At 39.0% G+C, this 11,661-nt stretch overlaps 1 protein-coding gene across 1 annotated transcript in view; it reads left to right on the forward strand.

The window, feature by feature from the left end:
* Positions 1 to 10,262, forward strand: part of LOC122432429 — a 29,396-nt gene extending 19,134 nt beyond the window's left edge. Inside the window, exons 5-7 of the mRNA XM_043454332.1 lie at positions 9,146 to 9,246; positions 9,769 to 9,999; positions 10,077 to 10,262. Coding sequence (XP_043310267.1) covers positions 9,146 to 9,246; positions 9,769 to 9,999; positions 10,077 to 10,262 — 518 coding nt within the window. The remainder of the gene's footprint in view (positions 1 to 9,145; positions 9,247 to 9,768; positions 10,000 to 10,076) is intronic.
* The last annotated feature ends 1,399 nt before the right edge of the window (positions 10,263 to 11,661 follow it).

Genomic DNA, 11,661 nt, shown 5'->3' on the forward strand with positions numbered 1-11,661 from the left:
CCCAGTTTATTTTAGAGATTAATTTCAGATGTATCAGCCTACAAAGAATGAAGGTATAAAAATTTATTATGAGACATTATGAATACCTGAAACACTTAAATTAATGGTATTTTTTAAAATGGAAGGAAATACAACGTCCATCAATCAGAATACACAATGTTGAAAAGATGTCAATTCTCAAATTTTGTTATAGATATAAATTGAATCACAATTAAAATTCTGATAGGACATTTTAATGGCAGTTGATAAACTCATTCTAAACTTTGTACAAAACTCAAATAGCCAAGAATAGGCATGACTATTGAACTATATGAACAAGAGAGAGAGCTTGCTTTCTTATGTATATATAAATGTATTATAAAGTTCTAATAATCAGTGTAGTGTGCCACCAGTTCAGAGACAAATGAACAGGTCAATGGACAGAGCAGAGAGCACAAAAGTGAGGAAAAACTCACATATATTGTGACAAATGTGGCACTGCAGAGCAGTGAGCAAAAGACTGTCATTAATATACAATGATGAGACAATCACACACCCATAATGAATGGAATTAGACCTTCATCCCATCCCATCCCATCCCGTCCCATCCCATCCCCCAAATCAGTACCAGCTCAACGTCCTAAGAGTGGTAGGCAAATTATAAATTTAAAAGAAAATATAGGAGCATATGTACAAGAAATGTTAAACGTTATCATTAAACTTCACTAGATTATAAAGAGTTTTGTTTACCAAATGACATCATATGAAGCCTGAAGAGATAAGCTAGGGTGAAAGAAGACAGACGTAATTTATAAAATGGAGAAAGAATTGTATTCCCCAACATATGAAGGAGTAAAAATGGCAGATGACCCATTAGAAAAATGCGCAAGAGACATGAACAGGCATTCCACAAAAAGAGACATTTTAAAATTTACTAATAAGCATATGCGGATATGCTTACTTAGATTCACTGATGCTATTCATAATACTTGGGGAAATCTAGATTAACCTCACAATAAATAACACAATATATACGATTGATAGTTTTTGAAGTCTGACAATACCAAGTATTGATGAGAATGCAGAGCAACAAAAAGTCTCTTGCAATGCTAGTGGGAGTGTAAACGGTAACAACTACCTTGGAAAACAGTTTGGTAATATCATATAAAGCTGAAGATACACAAGATACACAAACCAGCAATTCCACATCCAGTTTACATTCTAATAAGTTACATAAACAAGAATGCTTGAACAGTATTGTTTTTAACTATCCAAACCTGGAAACAGTTTGTATTTCAAAAAAAAAAAAATAGCTGGTATGTATAAGTATGGAATATTTATACATTTGAATTTTTAGTTGATATATTTATTATATGGTACATATATACAATAATGAAAACTACATGAGTCTTATAAATGTAATTGGACCAAAGTGAAAAGGCAAAGGAAAACATAAATTCTATTATATAAACTTAAAAAAAAAAGCAGGAAAAGCTGACATACTGATTTTAGCTCTTCTAAAGACAATAAAAAATGGAGCCTCTTAATATCTGCACCTGGAAACATATACAAGATTGTTTATAGTAACTCTGTTTATAATCCTCCTTAATGAAGAAAAACTAACACTTTTTAGCAGTACAGTGGATAAAAGAACATGTGGAATGTTTATATATAAATATATATTATAATATCTATCATATTACTTTAAGGTACTCTGCATAAATATATAAAATATAGAATAGAATAAAATAAATATCATATAAATATACAAATTAATTGCACGGCCCACATCAACAGGGTAGCAGTTCAGATGTTAGCTTCTCTGGTCTTTTCTAATTTCTCCTGACAAATTTGTGGGCTTCCCTGGTGGATTAGATGGTAAAGCATCTGCCTGCAATGTGGGAGACCTGGGTTTGATCCCTGGGTCAGGAAGATCCCCTGGAGACGGAAATGGCAACCCACTCCAATATTCTTGCCTGGAAAATTCCGTGGACTGAGGAGCCTGGTGGGCTACAGCCCACTGGGCACAAAGAGTTGGACACAACTGAGCAACTTCGCTTTCTTTCACTTTCAGTTTCTTTTCATGACAAATTTGCTTTCTTCTACTTTGTGCTCTGAAAGGATGCTTATAATACTGGTATTGTACTTATTTAATGGTTGTTTCTTTCAAGTCTTTCTCTTCTGCTAGTCTGACAAGTTTACAAGGGCATTGTCACCTCTGCATCCCTAGATCAGGCCCACTTTGCAGAGAGCAGTAGCTGATCAACATGGTCACCCTTGCTGTGTCCCTGGGAAACCTTTGGTACCCAGTTACCCTTATATATAGTTAGGATTGGTTGCCCAGAATGTTTTCCTGGTATCCTCCTCTCTTCTCCTGGCACTCCAGAGTATCCTGAGTCCCCCTCCCTCTCTCTCACTCAGAAACAGCATCCAGCTGTCACTTCCCTGTGCTTTAAATGCTTAGGTTTCTTTTACTGCTCATATTTTTGACTTCTTCTCAAAGTTTAAATAGTAAAACCTGTAACTCTAGGTTTTGTTGTGTTTACATTTTCACTTCTGTTACTCTGATTCTGTCCTTAACCATATTCAGTTAATGAATGATGACTGAAAGATGAATCAGTTTGACTTTCCTATTTTTTTTTCTGCTATGAGACAGTCTTGGTCTTACTCTGTGAATAGAGAACACCCAGTTTCCTGTGATTACAGAAGATAAAATTAATCAATCAAGGCACTTCCTCCTGTGAGCCAAAGTAACCTGAGACTCTTCTGAACAGGGAGCTCTAATAAGCTGTTACAAATGGCTAGTGTTGACCAGGAGTCGGTGATGGACAGGGAAGCCTGGCATGCTGCAGTCTATGGGGTCACAAAGAGCCTGATGTGGCTGAGCAACTGAACTGAACTGAACTGACACACAAACTGAGATGCAGTTGCCATCCTAGCTTTATTCTATGATGACAGTTAATCTTAAATAATCTTTAAAAAAAAAGCCAAAGACTTCTTATGCATTAGAGATCCCTTCAGAAGATCAAATGCCCAGTCCTCAGCTTGACACCTAAAACCCTTCCGCATCTTCTCAAACTGATTTCCCTTTTACTACACATGCCAGTCAGATGAATCAGTTTTCATGGCTCCTACATCTAATTTAATCATTCCTGGATCTAATTCTTTTTTTAAAAAATTTATTTATTTTAATTGGAGGCTAATTACTTTACAGTATTGTAGTGGTTTTTGCCATACACGGACATGAATCAGCCACAGGTGTACACGTGTCCACCATCCAGAAGCCCCTCCCACCTCCCTCCCCATCCCATCCCTCTGGACTGTCCGGTGTATCTGGATCTAATTCTTTATTCATATTCTCCCTTCTAGAACCATCTACTTTATGCCAATCCAAATATTATACTTTCTTCAAGGTTTAATAAGAGAAGAAAAGTAAGTCAAAGGGACATAGTCTTTGGCAAACTCATCAGGTAGAAAAAGAAGTCAACCAGATCCATAGAGGCAAAAACACAACAGTGCAGTGCCACTTGGAATTCAGCTCCTTCAGCTGTGAAATGGGAATTGTAGTGACTTGGAGAGGTTACCACATGCCTCACTCAATCACATATCACTTTATATAGTTACAAAGTTGTTTTATTCATGCACATTTTCCTCCTAATTAGATTTTTAAGGGAAGAGATGCATTTTAATGTTGATTGCATTATCCTTCATTGTCCAATGAATACTTGGTCAGTGAATGAAAATTAACACTGCTAATATTTGTATAGCACTTCCAAGGTTTCAAAGGATATTCTTCTAAATAGATGAAATAGGTAACTGGTAATTATCATTTTCAAATAGGTAATAGGATAGGATACTCTTAGTTTTATTGATGAAGTTGAGGCCCACTTTTGCCTTCTGAGGTGGTCTGTATGCTGCCTATTGAATGTGTATCTCTCTAAATAAACTTACTTTCACTTAAAAAACATTGAGGCCTTAAATAACTAACTTGCTTAGGATCATGCAGTTGGTTAGGGACAGAGGAGGACCTCAAGACCCCTTAGAAGGCCAATGTGTATAGCAAAGGGTGCTTAAAGCTGAGATTCGAGAGTTCAGAGCCAGATACAGTCTGCAGAAACACAACCAAGAAGGGTGGGTTTGTGCTAATCCAGAGAAAAGGAGGTGACAGAGAGTGGCACTCTTCTCTGCTTTGGTTGTAAGCTTGTGAAAATGGAGATGAATATGGACTTAAAAGAAATTTCAGTATGTAATTAACATAACCAGCACTGTTTGGGTATTGAGGGAAGGAGGAGGGCAATACAAATGATGATTCAAAACTCTGAAACTCTCAAACTGGGATAATATGAAATCCAGGAGGGTAGCTAAAAGGAAAGGGAAGTTTATTTTAGAAGGTGGTGAATTTATGATACTGGGAAACCTTCCAGGAGATATCCTTGGGTTTGGGGGACCATTGAATAGATCTGGAAGTAACTAAAGCAAAGGGAAATGTTAGCTGGGTGAGGGAGTAGGAAAGAAGAAAGAGAATAAGTAATACCCACTCCTGTAAACAGTCTTTAGAGAAGAGAAAGAATTGATTGAATAAACTAAATAAACTTACAAACCATGTAAATAATAAGATTAAAGTCATCATATTTTTCTGAATGAAAACAAAAATCACTCAAATGCAAAGAAATTTCCCATTACCATGTTCGGTGAATTGTGTTCCAAAGCACTTCAGTCACATCGTGCCGTTACCAAGAGGCGCTCTGTCAACATCTTTCTCAGCATTGTGATTTTTCAGGTTTACCTCCACCACCTTCTTACCTGCTTCCCTTCAAATTATCCTCCAAGTCTCATCTTCCTTGTCCCATTCTTCCTTTCATTCCTGTGTCAATTAATAAATGTCCTTGTTCACTTAGCAAATCTTTCTTGTATTTAGTGAGCATTTACTAAGTCTTAGGCACAGTGGTGGGTGCTATATGTTCAAGGATGATAAAGCAGGTGTGACTTCTGTCATCACAGTTCCTGAAGCCTAAATTGGTTCCCCTGCCACAGCTGCCCCCATCCTCATCCAGTTCCCTAGACGAGCTGTACTTTGGAGGCTACTGGGGAGAATCCTCTTACTTCCTTACCCTTTTCAGCTTCTAGAGGCCATCCACATTCCTCAGGTCATATCCTTTCCTCTATCTTCAAACCAGCAGTGCTGACATCTTCAAACCTCTCTCTGACCTCTTCTTGCATCACCACTTCTCCTTCTTTGCCTCTTACCCTCCTGCTTTCCTGTGATAAGAACCCGAGTAACATTTGGACTTCCCCCCCACCCAGGGTAATTCAGGATAATCTCACTCAGGATTCTTAATTTAATCAAGTCTGCAACATTCCTTTGACCATGTAAGGCAACATATCCCACAGGTTCTAGGGATTAAGCTATGGACATCGCTGGGGGTCATTTTTCTGTCTACAATACCAGGTCTATCCTGTACCTCCTGAGTGCTTTCTGCGTAACTTTCAGCCTTGGTAACACTTTAGATTACTAGTTCAACTGACTGGTTTCTCAGTTTACTTGTGAGTCTACTGAGAGTAAAGACCATTATCTCGCTTGTCCATCATTCTACTTGTATTTCTTAGGACGGTGCTTAGAGTAAGCACACACCACATCTATATTAACCAATTGTTTGGATGAATGAATAAAACAGATAATTTACACAATCATGTGCATACATGTTTTCCAAAGATAGTGTTTTGGTTTCTCCTAAATATTTCTGATTCCTTATTTTCTTGAGATATTAGAGATATAAATCTGTTTCTCAATAATTACTTGATATCAACAGAAAATGCCTTCTTTTAAAAAATTATGAGTGATTCACAAACTGCCAGAAACCTTTCGAAGTATAAAAAAAAGCACCCCTAAATTATGCATCTATGAATACTTTTTAATTAAACAAGTTAATGAATATTCCACAGGAGAGAACTGACTTGCAGAGTCTGGAGTTAATCACCCACCCACACCTGATGGTTAATTTCTTTCTTTAGTTTTCTTTGACTTTTGTAGATAAAGCCCATCATTTACCACATCCCCCATGAGTATATATTAGTTATCTCCTTTGCACATGCTCCAAGCTTACCTCATTTTGTTTAAGGCATATTAGCTGTTCATTCAGTTTTCTACAACAATATGAATTTTATTGCATGATTGATTTACTTAGAAGCTTAGAACACAAGTATATATTAATAGTCATAAAATCAGCACAATGACAGAACTGAGAGGCTACTATATAAAAGAAAACTTCACTTATTTTTGGAAAAATTTCAGAAATGCCCATTGTATTTAAATTTTCATTTGAGGGAATTGGTAACTTTGCCATTAACAATGTCTTTTTATTTACAAAAAAAAAAAAAAGAACTGCTTCTCTTAATTTTTTTTAAGCTTTTTTTAGCTTACTTAAATTATTATCCACAACTACATGTCACAATTCTTTTATTTCTTTTGGACAGTCTGAAAATGTGCCTACATTTTGATTAAAGGAACACAAAAGAGGAACCTCAGATGTAAAAATGAAGGACAAAGCAAGCACATTCTGAAACAAAAGAAAAATTTTTGTCTCACTATTGATTAAACCCAAACATTTTTAGTTAGCAATCTGTCATCACTTAAATTATGAAATAATTACAAGAAAATATAAAGAATGGCAAGTATAATTTATAAGTGAAATTAAATAGGATAGAAAAGAAAAAAAACACCTTCTTTCTTAAATAATTTTCTGTATCCTTTTACCACCATTTCCTAGTCATTTAGATTAGTGATCAATCTCTCTAAATAATATGCATAGTTTTTTCACTGGATTATTAAGTTCAGATTGACAAGTAAAATTGCTTATGAACCAGTAGTGACTTTCTGAAACACTGAATTGATAGAAATTCTAGGGTCTTCTTTGAACTGACTGGGAAAAAGTACCATGATTGATTAGCCATGTTTGGCTTGTTAAAGAATACGGGATGATAGAATGCATGTCATAAATTTAGTTGCAGATAATAATTTATGTACCTCCTTCATGAAAAGCAATTATAAATAAAATAGTTGTTAATATTTTCTGGATTATATTGAATATATATGTTGAATTATATTCAGTTTTACCACTGACAGTTATGTTTTCTAATAAATGAAGAATAAGGCTTAAAGATCTCAAAGAATTCATAATTTAATTTGGGTGGATTAGATGTTAATGATAACTTTTTCTACATAAATTTTTGGACTAAGAATTTTAGATTTAGCTTTTTTGTATGTACTTACTATAAAAGACTATAAGGAGATGGAAAAAAATACTTCATTAATTTTGTTATCAAATTGTATCATCACTGTCACTTTAAGATCTATTGCTAAATATGTCAGAGGTTTAAGTCATTTATTTAATCCAAGCTATTGAATTTTTTTAAAAATTACTGATTATTTTCCTTGTGTTTAGTAAGAGTAACCAGATTTACCTAATGATATGTTGGTAAATCCAAAAAACTTTTGGAGTGGAGAATATGGCCTGGGGTGGTGGAGAAGTGTGATTTGTTGCACTTGCCAATTTCCATGGTGTAAATATTTTCAAGCTACCACCATGCTGTCATTAAATGTGGAGCTTGAAAAGATTTGTACACAGTTGACATGCTGAAAAGATGTCAAAATAGCTGGACTGAGTTGTCTTCTAAAAAATCATATACGTTTTATTTTCTAAAAATAATAGAAGTATTGCATAGAAACCCTTCAAATTTTGAACTCCATGGTACATTAGCAAATGATCAGGCCATGTGGATTATTGAACTTTTGTAGGAGAGCTTATCGGATATTCAATTGTTAAAGATTCTTATACTCTGAAAATTCAACAAAATGTTTCCAAATTGGATAAAACATGTTTATGAATCATAAAAAATTTGCAAGGAAGTACATATCACAAACAGATAGTGAGTCAAATATCTCAGCAAATCTTTTAATATTTCTCTAGTAATTCTTCTTCTATAACTCTAAATAAAATGGAATAAAAGTATCTCTAAACTAATTAGTGTAGTGCCAACCTGTGTATGTGTGTTTGTGTGCGTCTGTTTGTGAGACTAGGAGATAAAAGGAATAAATACCAATCAACAGTCCGCTGTTTGTCCTTGCCTAGGATTCATATTTTTATTTTTCCTGTGATCTTAAACCCACTCTCCAATTTCTGATAATAGCAATGACATATTATATCTGAGGCTAAAAATAAGAGCCCTTCTGTAGTGGGGCTGTGTTCTATCTTTAGGCAAATAGTGAATGATGATGATTACTACTGAGTGGTCAGTGGATGAGCTAAGTTGTGGTCACTTTTCATTTTGCTTGAAGTTCTAATTTACCATGTCGAGCCAATGGTAGCATTGCCTGAATCTGTACTTGCCCTCAGAGCTCCCTCTTGGGAGGAAAAGGGAAACAGAAGGCACTGCTAGAGTAGCTGGCATGTGGGAGGTCCCCAGTAAATTCTTAAAAATATATTTTTTTAATTTATTTGGCTGCACTGGGTCTTAGTTGCAGCACATGGGATCTTAGATCTTGTTGCAGCACGTGGGATCTTTAGTTGTGGCATGTGAACTTTGGGTTGCAGCCTGTGAACCCTTAGTTGCGGCATGTGGGACTAGCTCCCTAGCCAGAGATCAAACCTGGGCCCCTGCATTGGAAGCATGGTTTCCTAGCCACTGCACCACCGGCGTAGTCCCCCCAGTAAATATTGGTTGAGTGGGACAGGAAAATTTTGAGATCTCAAACTGTCATCAGTGTTTCATTAAAGTTGTTCACATGATTGGAAGGCTAACAACTCTGTATTGCTTCTACTTTTAGAATTAAATATGTCTTCAAGGCTACTTTTGCATGAAGCCTTCCCTGGTTGCTCCAGAGGGACATCTTATTGTAAATTTCCATTTCCTTTCATTTTTAATCATATGCTATTTACCAATATTATCCTTGGCGCTCAAGTTATGTAATAATTACCTGAGATAATATTAGAATAATAAAAAATCAGAGTTCAAAAATAATTAGTAGCCAACTGAAAATGTAAAGTTAAAAGTGTTTGGAATTGGTTTCGTTAAACATTAGGCCACTGTTGATCTTCCCAATGTTCAACAAAACCAGTGGTGAAAATCTCTAAGAATTTTCTCTGATTCAACTCTGTTCTTCTTACAGAAGAAGCTACCCAGCCCTGCCTGAATCCAAAGTGTTCTTTAATCCTGGATTGCAGTGGATTGACCTTTTCTGACTATTCTGGAGTCTCCATGGTTGTTGAGGTATTTGCACAGCTTGTGTTTGGACTGATTCTTTCCCTTCTCTTTAGGAACAGTGTTTTCACGGACTCTTGCTCAGCTATGAGGTCGTGACCCTGCTTGTCTCAATACTCATCTCACCCATTCTCCCCAAAGGACATAGACTTTATGCCTCCCACTACAGTAGATTTCTTTTCAGGAGATTTCATGAAGTTTCTAGCTTTGCGTGTATCAGGAGGGCGTAAGCAGAGTAGAGTAGGTATTCACGTGGGACATGACTTTTTACATTTTCAGTTAACTGCTAATTATTTTTGAACTCTGACTTTTGATTATCCCAATATTATCTCAGAATATGTATTTGAGATGTAGTGGGTATAGTCCATGCTGGGTAGTCAACTCCCAGGCTTCTAGAAAGAAAGAGAAAAGCCCCCTCCATGAGCAAGTGCCCTGAACTTGGCAGGATATGGGCTTTCATATCATGGATGGGTACAGTCTGACCTGAAACCATTCCTGGCCTGAATTATTGGGAAACTACCTCCCAGACAGGGACAGGTCGAGCTTTGGAAGCTCAGAGGAGAGCACAGCGACAGGTGTGTGCGAGGCAAAGCAGAGAGGGTTCAGCACAGAAATCGGCACCGACCAGCATTTCCCAACCTGAGCCACTCGACGGCCCGGCCGCCCACCGTGGCGGGGGGCTGGGTGCTGAGGCGCAGGCTTCAGGGGTCTGACCCCAGGAGAGGACTGGGGCTGACTGCCGTGGACACTCTGAGGGGGCGCGTACGACACAGCTGAGGGGAAAGCCTGGGACTGCCAGAGGGGCGACAGGTGATTGCCTCCACCTCGGATGCTTACAGATGCTAGGACACCGCCTTGGTGAGCGCCCACGGTGGGGCTGGCCACAGCTGCGGTCTGCAACCCCAGAGGGATTTGGGCTGGCTGCTACGAAGGCTCACGTGAGTGCCCGAGCCAGGACTGGTCACGGCTCTGGCCTGCAGCCTCAGAGGCGGACACACTGGCCCGCCACGGAAAGGCTGGCGTGAGTGCCCGAGCCAGGACTGGTCACGGCTCTGGCCTGCAGCCTCAGAGGTGGACACACTGGTCTGCCACGGAAAGGCTGGCGTGCGTGCCCGAGCCAGGACTGGTCACGGCTCTGGCCTGCAGCCTCAGAGGTGGACACACTGGCCCGCCACGGAAAGGCTGGCGTGAGTGCCCAAGCCAGGACTGGTCACGGCTCTGGCCTGCAGCCTCAGAGGCCAGCCGCCGCCCGGGCCGGTGGGGGTGCCGGAGGCAGGGATGAGGAGCGCCGCAGGCCCAGCCCCAGGGGTCGCAGGTGCAGGAAGCTGCGAGCAGGCACAGGTAACAGCCCACAGCTTCCTGGAGCTTCTGCACCTTGGCGTTGCTGAGGTTCCCACGACCAGGGGCCAGTTCCCCTGGGAGAGTGATGGCCTGCCTCAGGCTGCAGCGGCATTCCGAAGGCCTTTACCGCCCCAGGCCCTCCCCACACATTCCACTTGTGCCTGCCATACCCCTCCCTCTTCCCAGCCCAGCTGAGTAAGCGAGGTCCCATACCCTCTGCTTCTGCCCCACCTTGTCTGGGTGGGAAACAGACACCAGAGCGTAGCCTGCAGAGGCAGGGCAGAACTAACGTGAGCCGCAGAGGCTGTGTGACCAAAGAGAACGTGAACTGCCTCCTGCAGCCACGGGAGCAGCAGATTAAATCCCCGCAGCTGGCTTGAGGGTGTGGAGTTTGGGGACAGTTGTGGACTTTGGAAGCAAGTACAAGTTGGAGTGCGGACAGGTTTGAGTCTGAGCTGACCCCATAGTGCCCACAGCAGGTCTGGAGACCTTCCTAGAAATATTGGAGGTCTTTCTAATGAGGCACATTAGCTGGAACTCACTGTGTGGCAGGAAAACTGAGAACTGAGGCCACAGGAAAATAGTCTTCTTACCACCTCTCTCTCTCTCTTTTTTCATTTTGTTCTGTTGTTCTTTTTTATTATTATTACTTTAATACTTATTTTTTACTTAATTTTTCCTTTTTTAAAGCTTTTATTTTTAAGTAAGTTTATTTTATTTTTTCCTATTTCTACACTAGTATTTTGTTCTGTTGTACTTTTTTCATGTTTTTGGTTCTGAATTTTTTCCAGACTAGTTTATTCTGTGTGTTTTCATTTATGAGTTTGCTTATTGGTTTGGTTGCTCTCTTCCTTTGTGGTTCCACTTTTTAAAATTTTATTTTAGTTTTTTGTCTTATTTTCTGTTTTTGAGTATGAGTGTATGAGTCTCAATGTATGTTCTTATCTGTTCAGTGTTACTTTTATCATTTGTCTTGGGGATTTGTCCGTTCATTTTTTGTTTGCATGTTTGTTTGTTTGTTTGTTTTCTATTTATTTCCTTTTCTCTTCTGTGCTGTGTGGCTTGTGGAGTCTTGTTGCTCCA

The sequence above is a fragment of the Cervus canadensis genome, chromosome 31 (genome assembly GCF_019320065.1).
Source record: "Cervus canadensis isolate Bull #8, Minnesota chromosome 31, ASM1932006v1, whole genome shotgun sequence".
Classification (NCBI taxonomy): domain Eukaryota; kingdom Metazoa; phylum Chordata; class Mammalia; order Artiodactyla; family Cervidae; genus Cervus; species Cervus canadensis.